Source organism: Aquarana catesbeiana, linkage group LG04 (genome assembly GCF_042186555.1).
Source record: "Aquarana catesbeiana isolate 2022-GZ linkage group LG04, ASM4218655v1, whole genome shotgun sequence".
NCBI lineage: Eukaryota > Metazoa > Chordata > Amphibia > Anura > Ranidae > Aquarana > Aquarana catesbeiana.
This window is the reverse complement of record NC_133327.1, coordinates 319,876,256-319,897,339: the sequence shown is the minus strand read 5'-3', so window position 1 is coordinate 319,897,339 and position 21,084 is coordinate 319,876,256. Positions and strand designations below refer to the sequence as shown.

The 21,084-nt window shown below is 43.2% G+C and overlaps 1 protein-coding gene across 2 annotated transcripts in view; it reads right to left on the bottom strand.

Moving 5' to 3' along the window:
* Positions 1–19,739, bottom strand: part of TTK (TTK protein kinase) — a 71,048-nt gene extending 51,309 nt beyond the window's left edge. Inside the window, exons 1-3 of one of the 2 annotated variants that reach the window (XM_073626851.1) lie at positions 19,577–19,739; positions 17,628–17,802; positions 5,420–5,642 (exon numbers count right to left, since the gene is read on the bottom strand). In XM_073626851.1, coding sequence (XP_073482952.1) covers positions 5,420–5,642; positions 17,628–17,784 — 380 coding nt within the window. In that variant the 5' untranslated portion in view covers positions 17,785–17,802; positions 19,577–19,739. The remainder of the gene's footprint in view (positions 1–5,419; positions 5,643–17,627; positions 17,803–19,576) is intronic. The other variant, XM_073626852.1, reaches the window with a different exon arrangement.
* Between the last annotated feature and the right edge of the window lie 1,345 nt (positions 19,740–21,084).

The following is a 21,084-nucleotide window of genomic DNA, read 5'->3' as shown; positions in this document are numbered from 1 at the left end:
GGACTTATTTAATCTCTGTGTATCACCTGAGGCTAGTCACTTCACTAGGTATATGTAAGGGTTTATTACCACTTAAAAATTCGTTGACCAATTCTTGATGTTTCAAGCAGAATGGTTTAGAACAGAACTCCACCCAAAATATCCTCTGGCAACTTGGCTTTTCAGACAATCTTCCATTATCACCTGCTTTTAGTATGCTTGCAACTTGATGCATAAATAGGCTTCCTCTCTACTCGCAGCCACACAGAATAGCAGGAGAGCAAAAGCATTGCAAGTATACTGTATGTGTGTATGGGCAGAGCAGCAGTTAAAAGAGAAGCATGGGGTTTTTGAAGATTTATACTTACCTAGGTGGATGCAGCATCGGTTTTTATTAAAGGCGTGTGCATGGAGCGGGTCTCTACCTTTAATGTTTTTGGGAACATGCATTTCTGAACACTTATCGTGGGCAATCGACGTTAAAGCAATTTGTAAGAAATCGCAACAGCGTTTATATTTTTTGCGACTCCTTAGGAAGAATGGCTGGGAAGGAAGGTACTAGAGACCTTCTATCGCTCTGCCATTGAGAGTACATTAACGTATTGTATTCTAGTTTGGTATCCTAGTTATACGCAGGCAGATAAAAATGCTCTAGAGAGTGGTTCGAACAGTGCAGAAAATTGTAGGGTGTGAACTTACTTCTCTAGAAGAAATATATGGGACTTGCTGCCTTTGTAGAGCAGGAAAAATAGTGAGACCAGACTCATCCTGGTTGTCATTTCTTTGAATTATTGCCATCTAGGAGACGTTTTAGGGTGATTAAAACAAATACATTTAAAAGGGGTTGTAAAGGTTTTTTTTTTTTTTTTAAATAACAAACATGTTATACTTACCCCCACTGTGCAGCTCGTTTTGCACAGAGTGGCCCCGAACCTGGTCTTCTGGGGTCCCTCGGCGGCTGTCTCAGCTCCTTCCTGACAAGAACTAAACATCTTCATGCGAGCTCTCTCGCATGGTGTTTAGTTCTTGCGGGTGCGCTCCCGTGATACAGCCGGGGTCTATAGCAGCCGACTGTATCACTTGGCCCCGCCCCCCGGCACGCCGCGTCATTGGATGTGATTGACAGCAGCGTGAGCCAATGGCTGCGCTGCTTTCAAATCATCCACTCTAGCCAATCAACGACCAGGCTGAGCGGCGAAGAGGATGTCGGGAGCGAGCGCGGGACTTTCGAGGGGTCAGGTAAGTAAAACGGGGGGCTGAGGGGGGGGAGGGCCAGCATTGTCGGATGTTTTTTTCACCTTAATGCATAAGATGCATTAAGGTGAAAAAACGTGAACCTTTAAAACCCCTTTAAAGAGAGCTTTTTTCAGGGCTATTAAGGCTATCGATGCAGGAATGAAATGAAAGAGGTCAGTCTTATTTTATTGTATTGTTTAGTTTTTAATATGGAGGACACTTTTTATACTTTTATATATATATTTTTTTGGTATAATTAAATCCCGTGTGGTAAATGCATGGTTGATAATTGTGATGTATGAATAATGTAGAGCGTAGAAATGTAATTTTATTGTGAATTTGTTTTCTACAATGACAATAAAATCTTATCTATTCAATGCTGCATCTGTCCCCCGCTGGCTCCAACATTGAGAACCGAGGGATCTAACACCGCAAATCATTCAGTTCTCACATTCTCACAGCTACCCGAGCAGAGAGCTAGTGACTGTCAAGTGGGAGCACTGGCTCTGGCTCTCAGCGGCTCACTAAGATGCAGAGCCGGGAGCCAGTCCAGGCATGTGGGTAGATCCCGACCCCAGTGTCACGATCTTGCCCAAGTCTGACCCGGCTCTGACGTCAGACAGAGGACTTCAGCTTGCTGTCTGCTGAAAATGGGTCACAGGAGTGCAGAACAAACTTTGGCTGTACTTATACTTTAAGTGAACCTGTTTTACTCTTGCACTTCTGTATTACAAACAGTTAAGCAAAAATGTTTGGGATTACCTGTAGGATCCTCCGAGTACATAACAAACACATCAGTGGATTTCATATTCATGATTATTTGGGATGTCCCAAACCCCTGACATGAGGGGTGGGCAACAAAGCAACAAGGTCAAACACCTAAACCCAAAAACCCAAAATGGGGGGGACCCCACTACAAAGCCACCTGCAAGATTTTCTGCCCACAGAGGCATGAACATCTATAATGTATGGCGATACACCTAGATGGAGGTCAATTTTTTGCCTTGGAGGGTAGGATTTACAAAGTCAGAAAGTCTCCTATCCCTCAGCATTTGGGCTTCAAAAGCCAAACCATCAAAGCAGAATAGATTGAAATTTGGGACAGCAAACCTGGCACAACAGGTGAGAAAAAAAGCTGCAGTGGAGGGAAGGATATATCGGGGGAAACTGATCATAAGGGGTCGCCATGGCTTCCACCACAAACACCTGAGGATCCCCAATACAAACCAGTCCACTTTGATAATGAATCAAGATCTCGACTAATACACATCTGGGACCCCCCATTGCAGACAAACCTCTGTAAATACCTCCGGGTAAAGGGCCAATTCTCACAGATTCAACTGCCATATTTACATGCTGGGAAATGTGCACAGCAGAGAGCCCAAATGCGAAATCGAGACAAGAGCAGGTCTGCTTCCTCTTGAGCAGCGCAGCTACCTGTCCCTCCTTGATGGTTGATGTACAGCATGCCATAATTTTGACAGGGAGACCCCCCCCCCCCCAAGGTGGACAGACCAGTGTTGGAGAGACAGCTGAATCTCCAAAAGTTTAAGTATGTTGATCAGCTACTTCCACTCCTCTCACGACTACGTTCCATGAACTGAGAGGGTTCTCCAGAATATATCCCCAGCACAAAAGGCTGGCCAGCAGTCATTAAGACTTTCCAAGTCATCAGAAGGAAGGATTTTTCAATATCCAGCATCTGTATGTATATCCACCATTCCAAAGCTGACATGGCCTTGGGAGTAGCATGCATTTGTAAATCCAAAGACTTCTGTTTGTACCATACCAACAGGATAATGAACTGAAAAAGTCCTGGAGTGGAACTGGGCAGGGGGACCGTCTTCCCCAGCACCTTCACACAGGCCCAAATCAAGGGACTTCCCAGTGACCCCGCCCAGGATCAAAGAGAGAAGCAATACAGACATTGAGTTAGAACCAAAGCTCCTTTTTCGTGCCAATTATCAGAAGTCTGAGGCACTGAATCTATCTGTGCCAGCCTCAAAGACTACCCTTCTCCGGACTGTTTTTCTCTTCAAATGGGCCGCCTCTCATAAAATACCTGGGCATCTCTTTACCCAGTAAGGTGGAAAAGAACTTCCCTCTTAATGTTCCTCCATTGCTGGCGGCTATCAAAAAGGACCCCAGGTTGTGGCAGAATGGCCTATTCTCTTGGTTCGGTCGGTACAGCATTGTAAAGATGAACATAGTGCAATAGCAGTGCAAAGTGGATTTGCCTTTCTTAAATAACCCCCTTTGTCTTGACTGCTCTACTTCTTTTAGGCACTCCGATTCGTATGCCAAGTCCCTTTCTTCAGTCGGTCGATCATTTTTTTTTACGAAAAAAAATTTGGGCCCAGAAGCCGAAATTGGAGGGGGGGTTTCGGCATGGCTCTTCTGGACGCAAATCGTTATCTCTTGGCCTGCCATCTCACTAAAGTTTTGGATTGGTGCCGCCACGGGTCTCAAACAATGGGTACAGATATAACGGACCCTTTCTGGTATCCCGTTGGAGTCGGTGCAGTGGTGTCACATGGACTCCTACACTCGGGATCAGGCTCATCCTTCATAGGGGGAGACATGTCGGCTCAGCTCTAAGGCATTTGGGAAATTTGCTATTGCCCCAAGCCCGTCACCGCTCACTTCCATAGTTGAGGATCCGGCTTTCAGCCCTGGCCTAAGGGACCCCAAATTTCAAGATTTGAAAGCTGCGAGGCTGTTTCAGGCCCGGCACTATATAGTGACTGGCCGATGGGTCACTTGACAGTAAATCATGGATGACCTGTCGTTTGGGGGATTGTCTTTTTGGCATAAATTACAGCTGACCCACTTTCTGGGCTCCTTACCCCCACCAGATGTCTTGAAAAGAAGCCTTACTATGTTCGAGCTCCTCTGTGTGGAGCAATCTCCATTGCGCCACGCAAACCCTCAGACTTGCAGCATGTTGGCAACCCCGCCGCCAGATTTCAAAACTTCCCTATATTGCCAAATGGGAACGAGATTTAGGGCTGACTTTTACAGACAAACAGGTAGAGAGAATTTTCCTATGCTCTTACAACACTTCAATCTGCGCAAAGCACTAGGAATCTGGGTTTAAAGTGCTGACTCTATGGTACCATACACCGGCAAAACTTCATAAGATGTTCTCTCAAAGCTCAGACCTTTCCTGGGAGATGCAGAGAGGATACTGGCTTTCTTCTTGAAATCAATGAGATGGAAGACCTGAGGGCCACGGAAATGGGCCTCTGGGAAAAATTCATTAAATTTGTTTACTTCGATGAGTTGAAGACTTTATTGAATTAAATCCTCTTCCTTGGCGAGTGTTCTGGGAAGCATACTGGTCTCTGTGTCAAAACAATCTCCACCTCGGCTATGGGTCTGGTGACCCCCCCCCCGGACTGCAGCCTTTTCAGGGAAAAACACTTTTGTGGATCTGAGGATACCCTTGAGTACAAAGCATGGAGGAGAAAAGCAACAACACTCCAGCTTGTAACCGCTGGACACCACACTGTGGACCCAGTTCTCTGACTTGAGTACAGGAGGCCACAAAGGATAAGATAAGATTTCCCCACATCTCCACAAGTGGGGCATGCCTTCAATATGGTGAGGACTTTACTCTGGAGCCAGAGAACTTGCAAGTAGAGTTCTTCTCACAGAACTGGGATGCAGGCTTGTTTAGAGTTTGAGGCCTGCTGCTTCTGAAGAAGTCACCAGTTTCCGACCTGTCACATTAACCGTCTTTAGGAGTAAGAGTGAGAATTTCCTACAGTTACGTACTGCATGAAGGCATCCAGAGATTGTCTAAACATGCGTCCACCCTCAAGAGGAAGCCTTCTGATGTGTTTCTTGCAGAGACATTCCACCAACCACTTGATCCATAGGATACCTCTTACGTGGACAGATAGTGCCCAACCAAGGAAAGCCGCCAAATCCATCCACAGATCTTGCTCGATTAGCATGACAACTCTGAAGTTAAAAGTGACTTCCAGATTAATCACAGGAGGAAACCGAGGAAAGATAGCTCCTCGATCTTCTCTGTAGCTTGCCATCGTGGAACATACATGGCAAAAAAAAAAAAAAAACAACACACACACACACACACACCAGGCGTTAAGACCCTCCTTTACTCTATCCCAAGTTTTCTCCTGAGACAATTGCAAAATGACAGCACAGCTTTTTCAGAATAGTAAACAGTAATACTTACGCTTTCAGCTCTGCAAATCGTACCAAGATTTTTGCATAACTCTCATTGTGGCTGTGATCTTCTGCAGGAAGTGATCCAACAGCATGACTGTAATTATCAAGCAGTCTATTGAGCAGTACATGGTCACTCTGTGGAAGGCCTGTGTTTTCTAACTTTAAAAGAGAAGCTAGCCATTCTTCCGGGGTCTTCGGGTTCAGAAAAGAATTAAAAACTCCAGAATGTTCTGAAAAAAAAAAAAAAGAAGGGGGGAGGAAGGGAAAGTGTTAGGTATTAAAAATAAATGAAAGTAACCAAGAAATCAGCACCTCAAAAACACAACTAAAATGTTGAAGTTATAGTTTTTACCCTAAACATACGGTAATCCAATTAATTAAAATACACTTTAGAACACCCACTTCAACTCCAGGCTGTTCCCTTATCAACGCATGGAAAAAGCACCAGAAAAACACAATTTTTTCCTTATTCCTTATTTCCTGGCTACCCTGCAAACTCCAAGCAGCAGCATTAAAATAAAACATATCTAACAGTTTTTATTACAGCTTATCAGGTTGCCACCTTTCGACATACTTATGGCTTTCTACATAATGTCTTATATTGTGTACCTTAATTTCTCCATTCCCTATTAAAGTAAATGGTGTATGATGAATGAGTCTGCAAACACGTTTTTGTGCATCACCTTGGTGGCTGCATGTACCTACCCCACTCCCTGTTTAAAGTGTATCTGCCAGCTGTGCACACATGCTACAGTGGAAATATCAAAGTACAAGCACCTCCCTTCAAACATCTTTGGGCTCCCAGAGGCTCTCCTGAAGTTGCCTAAAGTGGTTGTAAACCTCAGACATAAAATATGACCAAAAGCATATCCCTCTATAGTATGCGTTTGTCTCAATTAAGAGCACCAGGTGTCACTTCTGTCTGCAGTTTTGTTGCTTTGCCATAAGCATGTATCACTTCTGACAAGTTTTCCTGACACCAAGAGGGGAAAAAAAACAAAAAAAAAAACAAAACCTCCAGCTGACTGACCGCTTCAGCTCTGTTCCTGTGCGTTGTGTGAAAGGGCACAGGTGTAGAGAAGGTTGGACAGCAAATAAACAGGTACAACTTATGGAGGATTGGTTTCATCTGTGTATAACCTGAGGCCAGTCACTTCACTGGGTATATGTAAGGGCTTACAACCATGTAACAGTATTTAAAGTAGAACTATACGCAAAACTTTTATTTTAATTTTGGATAAAGTACAGGAGGGTTATAACCCCTATAAAGTCGTCCCCCCCCCCTATCTTTATCCCATTGGGGAGATTTATCTTCACTTCCTGTTCCATAGCCAAACAGGAAGTGAGGAAATCTCAGCACATTAAAAAGGTAACTCCTTGGTGACCGCCAGGTCACCAGAACTAGTGTCCCAATTGGAAGATTTCCCCTCTGACTTTTCTGGGGAAAACCCAAAATTTGGGATTTTCTTTTAATTTAAAATGATAATGGTACACAGAGCAAATAGAGAGGGCGAATCTCCCTAATGGGGGAATAGACAGCAATAGAAACTGACAGGGGTTCCAAATTATCCCCACTATCCAAAACTAAAAAATAAAAGTTTTGTCTTTAGTTATACTTTAAGATACCTGCATTTTATACTGGTTGTCAAAGTCTACAGTACTTGTTAAATTTTTTTTTTTTTTTAAATATAAGAAAGGATTGACAAATTGAGTACATAAAAAAGGATGGTGGTACAATATTCAAGTCGCAATAAAGCTAAACATAATCGATATATGAACAGGATGCATACATAATACAAAAATGTAACGAGTAGAGCAACGAATAAACCAAAACAAGTATTACATTGAAAGCATTATAAAATTCCATCAGAAGGAAAAAAGTAAGCCACTATTGGTTCATTTTGCAAAAGCAGTAATAAGGAGATCTACAGTCAGGTCCATAAATATTGGGACATTGACACAATTCTAATCTTTTTGGCTCTATACACCACCACAATGGATTTGAAATGAAACGAACAAGATGTGCTTTAACTGCAGACTTTCAGCTTTAAAGCCGAAGTCTGGCGAAAAATTTTTTTTTAGATGTCAGCAGCTGCAAATACTGCAGCTGCTGACTTTTAAAATAAGGTCACTCGCCTGTCCCGGGGTCCAGCGATGTCGGGGTCCAGCGATGTCGGCACCCGAGACTGAACAGTCCCTCGGTCCTCGGGTGCTGCCGCCGCCATTCTCAGTGAGGGAATCAGGAAGTGAAGCGTTGCGGCTTCACTTCCCAGTTCCCTACTGCGCATGCACGAGTCGTGCTGCATGTTCTCAATGGTCCCCGCTATCTCCCGGGACCGGTGTCTTTCCCAGGAGACAGCGGGGGAGTGCGGGAGGGGGCGTGACTTCCGCGGGAGTCTATTCCCGGAAGTGGGTGCAGATATCTGTATTGTTCTTCACCAGGGAAAGAATTCTTCGGTCATCCACCACAGTTGTTTTCCGTGGTCTTCCGGGTCCTTTGGTGTTGCTGAGCTCACCGATGCATTCTTTTTAAGGATGTTCCGAACAGTTGATTTGGCCACACCTAAAGTTTTTGCTATCTCTCTGATGGGTTAGTTTTTCAGCCTAATGATGGCTTGCTTCACTGATAGTGAGAGTTCTTATGATCTCATATTGAGAGTTGACAGCAACAGATTCCAAATGCAAATAGCACACTTGAAATTAACTCTGGATCTTTTATCTGCTCCTTGTAAATGGGATAATGAGGGAATAAACACACACCTGCCAATGGAACAGCTGAGCAGCCAATTGTCCCATTACTTTTGGTCCCTTAAAAAGTGGAAAGCACATATACAAACTGTTGTAATTCCTACACCGTTCACCTGATTTGGATGTAAATACCCTCAAATTACAGCTGAAATTCTGCAGTTAAAGAACATCTTGTTCATTTCACTTCAAATACATTGTGGTGGTGTATAGAGCCAAAAAGATTAGAATTGTGTCGATGTCCCAATATTTATGGACCTGACTGTATCTAATAGGTACAGTGTCTTGCAAAAGTATTCACCCCCCTTGGCATTTTTCATGTTTTGTTGCCTCACAACCTGGAATTAAGATGGATTGTTTGAGGATTTGCATTATTTAGTTTACAGAACATGCCCACAACTTTGAAGATATTTTTTTTTTTGTGAAGCAAACAAATAGGACAAAATAAAAAAAGTCAATGTGCAGAACTATTCACCCACCTAAAGTCAATACTTTGTAGAGCCACCTTATGCGGTTATCACAGCTCCAAGTTGCTTTGGATAAGTCTCCATGAGCTTGCCACATCTTACTATTGGGATTTTTGCTCATTCCTCCTTGCTCAAGCTCCTTCAAGTTGGATGGTTTGCGCTTGTGAACAGCAAACTTTAAGTCTAACCACAGGTTCTCTATTTGATCGAGCTCTGGACCTTGACCGGGCCATTTCAACACATTTACATGTTTCCCCATAAACCACTCAAGTGTTTCTTTAGCAGTGTGTTTGGGGTCATTGTCCTGCTGGAAGGTGAACCTCCATCCTAGCCTCAAATCACAGAGTGGTATAGGTTTTGCTCAAGAATATCCCTGTATTTAGCACCATCCATCTTTCCCTCAACTCTGACCAGTTTCCCAGTCCCGACTGCTGAAAAACATCCCCACAGCATGATGCTGCTACCACATTTCACTGTGGTGTTCTTTGGGTGACGTGTTGGGTTTTCACCAGATATAATGTTTTCTTTGATGGTCAAAAAGTTCAATTTTAGTCTCACCAGACCAGAGCACCTTCCTCCATACATTTTGGGAGTCTCCCACATGCCATTTTGTTTTTTGCTGAAAGTAATGGCTTTCTTCTGGCCACTCTGCCATAAAGCCCAACTCTATGGCGTGTACAGCTTATTGTCGTCCTATGTACAGATACTCCAGTCTCTGCTGTGGAACTCTGCAGCTCCTCCAGGGTTACCTTAGGTCTCTGTGCTGCCTCTTTGATTAATGCCCTCCTTGCCCGGTCCATGAGTTTTGGTGTGCGGCCGTCTCTTGGCAGGTTTGCTGTTATATAGTTACATATGCCATGTTCTTTTCATTTGGTTATGATAGATTTGATGGTGCTCCTAGGGATATAACCTAACTTGTACTTCTCAATAACATTGTCCCTTACTTGTTTGGAGAGTTCCTTGGTCTTCATGGCAGTGTTTGATTAGTGGTGCCTCTTGCTTAGGTGTTACAGCCTCTGGTGCCTTTCAAAAAGGCGTGTATATGTAATGACAGATCATGTGACACTTAGATTGCACACAAGTGGAATTCATTTCACTAATTATGTGACTTCTGAAGGTAATTGGTTGCGCCAGAGCTTTTTTATGGGCTTCATAACAAAGGGGGTCAGAATACATACACACGTCACTTATCAATTTTTTATTTCTGAAAAATAGTTTTATGTATATATTTTTACTTCACCAACTTAGAATATTGTGTTCTGATCCATCACATAAAATTCAGATTAAAAAAACAAAACACTGAACTAAAGGCTTTGATGTAACAAAATAGGTAAAAAGCCAAGGGGGTTGAATACTTTTGCAAGGAACTGTATATATTAAAAACAGAAGAGATAATCTGTTTAAAAGTATCACACAACATGAAAAGGTAGGAAGTAGGAAAAAAAAAAGGAAGAAGGGGGGGGGGGGGGGGTCAGGGGTTCAGAAGTGGTGATGCGATCACAAACGAATAGAAAGGATAGTCAAGGCAAATTGTGTAAAAAATTACCAAGGCAAGAATAGCGTGTCAAAGTCTGGGGGATAAACAATGCTTAAGCCAAGGAAGCCAGAGTTTCTCAAATTGACCGATTCAATCTCTTTTGATTGCTTCCATTTTAGCACGAATAAGAGCTTTAGTTCTGTGTATGGTTTCAGCTATATATAAATATTGGAGTTGTCCATGCCTTAGCAATGGTTTGTTTTGCGGCTGTTAGGAGCCAAAAAAGAAGGTGAAATTGATTCTGTGTGATCCCATCAGGTTTCAGGTTTAATAGGGCTGTAGCAGGATTGGACTGTATTAGGTGTATCAAAGATTTTGGAGGCCAAGTCAAAAACTGCCTTCCAGAATTTTTGGGCAATTAGGCAATCCTACCAAATATGAAGTTGAGTGCAAGACTTTGAACAGCCACCAAAACAAGCTCCAGGGTAATCAGAAGCATATTTCGATATTCTACCAGGGATCAAATACCAACAGCTTAGCACCTTAAAGTTAGCTTCCATAGCAACAACATTAGAAGAAGCAGACTTAGTGGCGGACCATATGCTAGACAATTCAATAGCATTAAATGAGCGATTAAGGTCTAGTTCCCATTTGGAGACATATGTGGGAGGACCAGTGTTAGAACTAGCTAAAATTTGCTTATAGAGAAACAAAACAATTCCTCCAGCATGAGGGTCAGAAATACATATGGATTCAAATCGCGACATCTGAAATAGTTGGGAGTTGGAATTGAGATAAGGTTGGAAAAAAAATGTAATTTGTAAATATCAGAACAGTTCCAATTGAGGAAGGCCAAACGTATCACACAAAGTGGGAAAAGAATGTATGGAGGAGGCAGATACCAAATTATATAGACAAGATAAAATAGATATATTCCATGCTTTGAACAAATTAGGAGTGATACAGGCAGAGTAAAAAGCAGGATTTTTAACAAAAGAAAGGAGCGGTAAATGAGGAGATTGAAGGCCAAGAGAAGTTTTGAATGTGTTCCAGATGGATAAAGAATGTTTTGTGATAGGATTGCAAATAAAACTACGATCAGTTGGTCTTAACCATAACATGTTGGATACTGAAATAGGGTCACAGTCAATAGACTCAATTGTTACCCATAAAAGGAATTTCTTTGATTACATGGTATTTTGGTAAATGTGCAAGGTGTGCAGCATGATAGTAAGCAGAAATATTTGGAAGACCTAAACCTCCGCAGCATTGTGGGAGAGAGTGTTAGGGGGTTCAAGGTTTTGTTTTACCCCAGATAAAAGGAGATAATTCTGTGCTGTGTAAACCGTAAAAAATGGAGATGGGAAAAACTCTAAAAAGATCATCTTAATTATATAAAGTTTACCTCACCAGGATAGAGGACCATTGTGATAACTCAGTAACCTGTTAGTAATGGAGGGCTGTTAGCTGAGTAGAAGTCAGTTATCTTTGGAGCGAGTTGTATTTCTAGGTATGGAAGTCTATGAGGTGTCCGAGAAGGAAGTGAATCTTTAGCAAGCTGAAGGAGGCAAGGAAATGAGTGCAGTCGATTTGATAGTTAACGGTTAAACCCGAAATATGTGCAAAACGGTTTAGAACAGAGAGGAGACAACAAGAAGAGTAAGATGTGATCTGCAAAAAGACACTTTATGATGACATGCAGCTAATTCAATGGGCCAAGGGTTCAATGAAGAGTGCAAATACGATTTAAAATCAGCATATTTGATAAATGCATTCGGCTTGTCGTATAAGGATGAAATCCGCTTTTAAAAAAAAAACGGTCCAAACCCTCATTTTTGAAGAATATATTGTAAGTATGGCCATGAGACAGTGTTGAATGCATTTCTTATATTGAGCGATAAACACGCAGGTAGACATCTGGATTTATTGACATGGGTGAGTAAAGAAGCACTACGAATATTCTCACTTACTTGGCGCGAGGGGATTAACCCAACTTGATCTCGATGAACAAGTTTGCATATTACTTGATTCAAGCGGGTCGCAAGTATTTTAGCTAAAAAGTTTAATGTGAATATTAAGAAGCAAAATTAGGCTGGTAAATTCAAGTCCAAGAGGTTGTATCAGATTTAGATTTGGGAAGCATGGAAAATATGGCCATTAAAGGATTCTGAACGAAAAGAGTGTCCCCTCAACATAGTATTGAAGGCCTCAGTTAGGATAGGAGATCAGAAAATGTCTTGTAGTAGGAAGCAGAAAATCCACGGGCCACATTTATTACATTTTAAAGCCTTAATAGCGGAGATGACTTCTATTGCACAGATGGGACACTCGAGTCGTTCACGGTGGGTTTGTGAGAGTGTTGGAAGAGTAACTGGTGAAAAAAGGGAATCCGCAGCAGCATGGTCAAAATTATGGTTGGGCGAATATAATTTAGCAAGATTTGAGCAGAATGTGTGTAAAATTTTGACAGGGTTACTTGTGTATGAATCACGGTTTAGTTTGAGTTGCACAGATGTCCTAGGTTTATGCAGTGAGTGTAAGGTTCGAGCTAATAGGGTTATCCGGTTTGTTTGCTTTGAGGTAATAGAGCTGTTGTGATTTACATATTCATTTATCTGCAGTCAGTGAGAAACAGGTCGAATTCTAAGCGGGCTCTATCAAGCTTAGCTTTAGTAGAAGGGGGAGGGAGAATTTTGGAATGCATCATGACACCGATTGAAGTAATTTTCTAATTTTTGGTGGAGGAGCTTACGCTCGTGTTTCAGAAATGATGCTTGCCGGATAAGCGTACCTCGAATTACAGCTTTATGGGCTTCCCAAAGAGTGAGAGGGGAAATATCTGCAGAAGTGTTAATGAGATTGGCTAGATATTAAACGTGCTCTCAATGACTATGAGATGGGTGAGTTAGAATGGAATCATTAATGCATCAAGACGAATCCTGGGATCTCGGGAGAGGAGATGGTAATACAAACTGCACTATGATCGGACCAAGTAAAGGGCATAATAACTGATGATAGGAAGATACGATCAATCCTAGAAAACGATTTGTGTGGATGGGAGTAATGTGTAAAGTGTTTACGAGCTGGATTAAGCTCAAGCCAAGAGTCTAACATGTTCTGCTTAGAGATAAGTTGCTGAAATAAAAGCTTAGGGGAACAGGAGGAGGGAGAAGAGGGAGATTTATCTAAGAACAGAAAAACTTGTTTTGAGTCTCCACATAATATCACTGTACCTAACTTGTGTGAATCAATTACATGAAAAAGATGGGAAATAGATCATGGATGTTTATTAGGAGCAAAATACAATACAATGGTTACAGCAACATCAGAAATGTGCCCAATAAGAATGAGGTAGCAGCCCTCAGGATCTTTAATTTCAGATGAAAGTACAAATGGGGTTGTGCAGTGAATAGCTATAAAGAACACCTTGTTTAGTAGCTGCCTCGGCTGTATATACCTGTAGATAAGAGGACCTGAAAAACTTAGGAGTAGATTGTTCAGTAAAATGGGTCTCCTGTAGGCAAAGAATGTGGATTTTAGCTGCAGCAAATTAATGGAATGCTTTAGTACGTTTGTGGTATATTAGGACCTTGGACATTTTAGGGTCAAAATGTTTAACCACTTCAGCCCCAAAAGATTTGGCTGCTCAGTGACCAGGCCATTTTTTTGTGATACGGCACTGCGTCGCTTTAAATGACAATTGCGCGGTCGTGCAACGCAGTAACAAAATTGACGTCCTTTTTTCCCCCCACAAAATAGAGCTTTCTTTTGGTGGTATTTAATCGCCTCTGCGGTTTTTATTTTTTGCGCTATAAACAAAAGAAGAGCGGCAATTTTGAAAAAAAAAAACAATATCTTTTACTTTTTGCTATAATAAATAGCCCACTTTTTTTTTTAATAAAAACACTTTTTCCTCAGTTTAGGCCGATATGTATTCTACACATTTGTTAAAAAAAAAAAAAAAAATATCGCAATAAAGGTATATTGATTGGTTTACGCAAAAGTTATAGCGTCTACAAAATAGGGGATAGATTTGTCATATTTATTTAATTTTTTTTTTTTTTTTACTAGTAATGGCGGTGACCTGCGATTTTTAATCAGGACTGCGATATTGCGGCAAACACTTGACACATTTTTGGGACCATTGACAATTATACAGCAATCAGTGCTATAAAAATTCACTGATTACTGTATAAATGTCACTGGCAGGGAAGGGGTTAAAACTAGGGGCAATCAAGGGGTTAACTGTGTTCCCTAGGCATGTTCTAACTGAAGCGGAGAGATGGGACTGTCTAGGAGGAGAGAGAAAGATCGTGTTCATACTTAGTATGAACACATAATCTGTCTCTGCTCCCCTGAGAGAACGGGATCTGTGTATTTACACACAGATCCCGGTTCTCGCTCTATCACTAGCAATCGCGGGAGCCCGGCGGTCATCGCGCCCGCCAGGCACTCGCATCAGGTCTGTGCACAAGCTGCAGGCGCGCGCCCCTAGTGGCCAAAAGGGGAAGCGACGTAAGGTAATGTCCTTTCGCCCAGCCGTGCCATTCTGTAGTACAACTGCGGCGGCTGGTCGGCAAGTGGTTAAGGGCGCCATATTGGTAATATAAGGAGGTGTATAATAAAAAGTTCTGACAGTAGGACCGCATACAATTTTATAGGGGCTAGGAAAAAGGAAAGGCTGTAAGAAAAGTAAAGGAAGTGGCTCTCGAGCAGATATTACTATGATTTGTAAAATAAAGAGCCAATAGCTCAACAGAACAGCGTACAGGGGGAGCGACAAGCGGTCCACCAGAGACCAAAGAGCTACCGTTAGAAGCCCACATAATAAGCATGTAAAAGGTATGTGCTCTCACACCCTCTAGTGGAAGAAAATAGGCATGACCACATTACTCAAAAGAAGATATCCAGAAGTAAACTTAAAGTTCCTTAGGATTCTTCACTTAGCTTTTCCCCGCCGCAGGATTCTGCTGGTAACCAGACAGACCCAACCTTCACCCATCACGGCGGGCTATGTTTAAAAAAAAAACCTTCAAGGACCGGGTTCCTTTTTATTGGGGTCCACTCCCTTGGACCTGTATAGCACCCTGCCAGAAAACTTTATGGTAATAAATGCATGACCAAAGTACTGGATCCCAGGGTTCAGCCCACCAAGGAGAGGCGTTGCAGGCAAAACCTCGTTCTTCCTTTACGAGGCCCGGTTACCATCCACTTTGGCCTCAGTGGCACTTTTGATGGATCCAGTCTGCAAAAAAAGGCTGTTTTGATCCAGCAAGGATCCTTCCAGGGGAGCACTTCATAGCACATCTTTAACCGTGACCAACACCTTAAACACTGAAAAACTGAGGTACTCCCTCTATGGGAGGGGTTATATAGGGAGGCAACTTCCTGTCTTGGGTGTGCCAGTGTCCATCACCTAAGGTGGCCTATAACCCACATATTAATTACTATGCTGCTCTGTGTCCCGTGATGTATGATAAAGAAATATTTTTTACTTTCTACTATTATTACAGTATCTCACAAAAGTGAGTACACCCCTCACATTTTTGTAAATATTTTATTACATCTTTTCATGTGACAACACAAATGACACTTTGCTACAATGTAAAGTAGTGAGTGTACAGCTTGTATAACAGTGTAAAGTTGCTGTCCCTTCAAAATAACTCACACAGCCATTAAAGAGGAAGTAAACCCTCCTGCAAATTAAAAATATGCCCTGCAAGATAAAGGCATAATGAGCTAGTATGCATAGCATACTAGCTCATTATGAATTACTTACCCGAGAACAAAGCCCCCGCAGCCGTCCTCGTCTCCCCCTCAGGCCGCCGACATGTCGCCCGGGGCTTGCTTCTGGGTATCACGGCTCCGGCGCTGTGATTGGCCAGATTGATGATGTCACTCCCGCGCATGCACGTGGTAGCCGCCGCAAACGGCACAGTACAACTGAAGCAACGGCACGTACGTGCCATTGCTTCAGTTGGCTTAAGTGCACATGTGCCGCATGACATCGGCACATGCAAATACAGGGATATCTCCTAAACCGTGCAGGTTTTAGGAGATATCCAGTGCAGCTACAGGCAAGCCTAATTATAGGCTTGCCTGTAGTTTAAAGTGGTTGTAAATGGTTTACAACCATAGTAATCACTAAGTGGGTATATAGGTACCTTCAGGTGATGGACACTGGTATGCCCAATACAGGAAGTTCACTCCCTATATAACCCATCCTCCTTCCAAAACACCTCAGCTTTTGTAGCAAAGCAATATACCTAAACCCCAAAAAGAGGGGAGGGACCTCTGTGTCCCATGATGTACTCTAAGAAAAGGAAAGGATTTTACAGGTAAGCTGTTATAAAAATCCTATTTTCTTTATTGTACATCATGGGACACAGAGCACCATAGTAATCACTATGTGGGACGTCCCATAGCAATGCTATTTAAGGGGAGGGAGAGACAACCCGTAGGGCACCCCTAGACTTGAGGACCTATACTGCTGCCTGCAGTACACTGCGCTCAAAGGCGATATCCTCATGCCTTCTTACATCCACCTGATAAAACTTGGTGAATGTATGTACTGAAGACCAGGTTGCGGCCTTACAGATCTGAGCCACGAAGGCCTGGTGAAAATGGGGATGAAATATCCCGCCCTCCTTGTGTTTAGCCGATTAGTGCGCTGTCAGATAAAAAGTTGCATCCTAGTGCCTGTACAAAAAAAAAAACACAGGAATTCTACCCATTTTAACAGTGTCTCCCAGTGATAAGATAACTCCAGGCTCTCATTTCCCCCAATCTGATAGAGATAGATAGATAATGTAACGAGCCCCTACCCACATTCTAAAAATAAGCCAACTCTGTAAAGCAAAAATTGCTATGCATGACTTTTTTGAAGTAATCTGGTCCTCTAGTGGCAGATGCTGTGTGCAGAAGACAGCCGACAGTTGCTGTGAAATGCCTGGAAAGTGATGTCACCCATAGAATTACTATGGAGCATCCGTTGTTGGCTGCCTCTTCTGCACACACCTACACAGCCAGTGACAGCTCAGCATGGGACCAGACCAAGCGGCTGCAGAAAGGGTATGTATAGGGTATAGAGTATGTATAGGCTTGTGAGTAGATTTGGAGAAAGAAAGGATAGTAAAGTTTCTCTTTATGTGAAGTTGTTCTTTAAAGTGGTTGTCCTTGTTTGCTTAAGCTTTGCAACATATTAAAAAGCACCATCCACTACAACACTGCAGGTAATCAGTTCTAAAGCAAAGAGGCACAGCATGCCTTTGTAATCTGAGCAGTATGTTTATCTATGCACCTTTTGAACACATAACATTCAGCAAATGTGCTAGGGATGGATTTAAATCCCCGTGATGATCATGTACAGTATAAGGTAAAGCTATACTAGCAAAAATCAAATGGCAGCTGTATTTTTATGTTCTATATACTTAAAAACAAAACAAGAAATAAAGAAAAAAAAAATACACACGGGGAGGAAAGATACTGACCCCCCTTAGTTTAACTAAAAAGCACCCGATTCTTACCTGTTGTATCAGCTGATGACTTTGTAAAGATCAATTCACCTGTCCAATTATCTTCGCTGCTGTACTTCAAAGCATCTTCAGTTTTCTTAAGTTTTTTAACTCTGTCCAGAATTGATGCAATTTTCAGCTTCCTCTCACTTATATCTTCATCAACCATTTTGTGATCAATTCTAGACTGGACAAAGATGACATGTTACAAAAAAAAAACAAAAAAAAAACACCCACAACCGACAGATCAGGAAGGAGCCACTGTACTAACAATCCAATATTAGTACAGTGATCTTCCCTGCTGCGCTATTGTGTTCTGACAGGGGGGCGGCCCCACACCAGAACTCTCAGGTCAGCACTCTCAGCCATTGGCTGAGAGCGTTGATTGGGAGCCAATCAGCAGACCCTTTTTGGTCATGCCCATTTGACAAAAGCTGGCCAAACTACCTGCTTCTGTCGGACTGACTTCAGTACACACAGGTCGAATATGGCCGGTTTCTATTGAACCAGCCAATGCTGCCCGACATTCGGACCGTGTGTACTAGGCTTAAAGTGGAGTTCCACCCAAAAGTGGAACTTCCACTCATTGTACTGCTTCTCCCCTCCGATGCCAAATTTGGCCCCTTTCGGGGCAGGGGGTCTTTCACAGGTATGCTGTCCCCACTTCCAGGAGCCTCAGCCGCAGGTATTGACGTCACTGCTGGTCTCCCTCCTCCTACCCCAACCGCCGGGCCAGTAGGAGAGAGGAGCAGCGCATTTGCAGTAGGGTTCCCAGCATGAAGCCGTAAGGCTACACTGCTGGATTCCTCTACTCGCAATGGAGGCGGCAGCACCTGACAGCTGATGGAAACATCAGCTGTGGTGCCGACATCGTTGGACTCCAGGACAGGCAAGTGTCCTATCATTAAATGTCAGCAGCTGCACGTGCAGCTGCTGGCTGTTAATTTTTGCGGCGGTGGGCGGATCTCCGCTTTAATACTGTGATCAGTGCTAATATACACTGTACTAAGATTTCTAACTGGAAAAGGGGTTAACATTTAGAGGCAATCAAAAGTTTAACTGTGCGCCTAACAATGTTTACTGTGTGTAGTATGTGCCGTTTTCATTAAGCAAGCTGTCAGTTTTTACTCCCTGCTTTGCAGAAAAAAAAATGGCACATCACCTTTGTCTGTAGAGAGTCCCGTGTTGTTTACCTTCTGTCAATAAATCATTGGCCGGGACACGCTGATCGGCTTGTGCTGTAGCAATTGGCAGCACAACCAGCGCAGCGGACCCCTGTACCCGCCCTCTACCCGAAAGAGCCGGATCGTGTACGTGATCTGGTACAGTGGACCGGCACTGCCGCAGTATATCTACGTTTGGCGCTCACCAAGTGGGTATGCAGGTGCTGTCTGGGTTACCGTTTACATGAACACGGTGCATGGCACAATATACCCTATAGATTGCTAGGACCCAGGCGGCTCCAATAGATTACATTTGCATGGCACGCATGTAAACATTAGCGCACAGGAAATTATGCTCCATACGCATGTCCTGGGATGCAGAAAGCATGGGACCACACAATACAGTGCTGCTGTCTACACAGACAAATCAATGACAGAGTATTGTACACCTCTGGGCATGAGGCCTTATATGAATCCACCCCATAGGGACAGACAGCAAAACCCTGATAGATGTTCTAACACTATATATATATATTTTACACACTTTTATGTCTGCGTTTCAGATTGAGGTGCCATGTACAGGTATATGTCTTGAGAGCCATAGACATGGAGACTTGATGTAGACAGAAGTTGTGTGTGAGAGGAGAGCCTGGATGTCTTTCCACTCCTAATAAGAATAACACAGGCCGGAGTCCCCCTACTCCTCCTTTGTGTATGTGGAGCTGAGCTGTCCTGTAACGTCAATGATGACAGTTCCCACGCCCTCTGTTTCAGGAGCACCCCGGCTTCATCACACACCTGACAGTCCCGGCCGCCGTTCCTGCTCTCTTCCCGCCAGGCGCCACCGGTAACGGACTACACTCCTCTCTTCTCCGGTACACACACTTCCCACCCCAGCCCCGTAACAACACGAGAAGCTGCAAGTTTGAAATGTGCACATCCGCAATGCCGAGTCTTGATTGGCTCTTGAAGAAAGGCGGAAAAGGAATTGCCTCGAAGTCTCCTGATTCATCCGCCGCCATTTTACTTCTGGGCAACGCATTTTTTTGTAATCATTCACTTGTTATTATTCTCAATAGCGAATTATCTAAACATTTATTTTCACACTTATCTCGGCATTATGATAACGTTGTAAAACACAGAGATTACTGCATTACGGAATATGTTGACATTGTTATGCAAATATTTGTGCACAGATCTTCTCTGAAAGTAAAACACATTTACAGGGAACAGTATAAGAATTGCATATGCAATTTTATATGTTCCCTCCGGGCACTCTCCAATTTTTTTGGATTCAAAACATCTTCTGACGCAGAAGCTGCTGTATGCTATAGATCAAGTTTCCATAAAGAAGCAAACGCAGAGATGTCTTCTTCAGCTTGGTGCATGTGCACTGCAACCCCATAGGCTGGAATTGGTTTCTGCTTCTCCTGCCACTTTACAGGTTGACAGGATTAAATTACAGTCTATGGGGTCAAGTTATAACTAGGGTTGCCACCAGACCCTTACGACCTGTGCGATACACACTCCTAACCTCTGCACTTTCTGCGCAATACACCCCTTACTCCTGCTTTCTGTGCATTACACACTCCTGGTCCCTGCTCTCCCAAACCGCTTCTTTCTGTGAGTCATGCACTCCTGACCCCTGTACTCTGTGAGTTATGCATTCCTGACTGTGAGATATGCACTCCTGACCCCTGTACTCTGTGAGTTATGCACTCCTGACCCCTGTACTCTGTGAGTTATGCACTCCTGACCCCTGTACTCTGTGAGTTATGCACTCCTGACTCCTGTACTCTGTGAGTTATGCACTCCTGACCCCTGTGCTATGTGAGTTATGCATTCCTGACCCCTGTACTCTGTGAGTTATGCATTCCTGACCCCTGTACTCTGTGAGTTATGCATTCCTGACCCCTGTGCTATGTGAGTTATGCATTCCTGACCCATGTTCCCTGTGAGTTATGCACTCCTCTCCCTTGTACTCTGTGAGTTATGCATTCCTGACCCCTGTACCCTGTGAGTTATGCACTCCTGACCCCTGTACTCTGTGAGTTATATATTCCTGACCCCTGTACTCTGTGAGTTATGCACTCCTCTCCCCTGTACTCTGTGAGTTATGCATTCCTGACCCCTGTACTCTGTGAGTTATGCACTCCTGACCCCTGTACTCTGTGAGTTATGTACTCCTGTACTCTGTGAGTTATGCACTCCTGACCCCTGTACTCTGTGAGTTATGCATTCCTGACCCCTGTGCTCTGTGAGTTATGCATTCCTGACCCGTGTTCCCTGTGAGTTATGCATTCCTG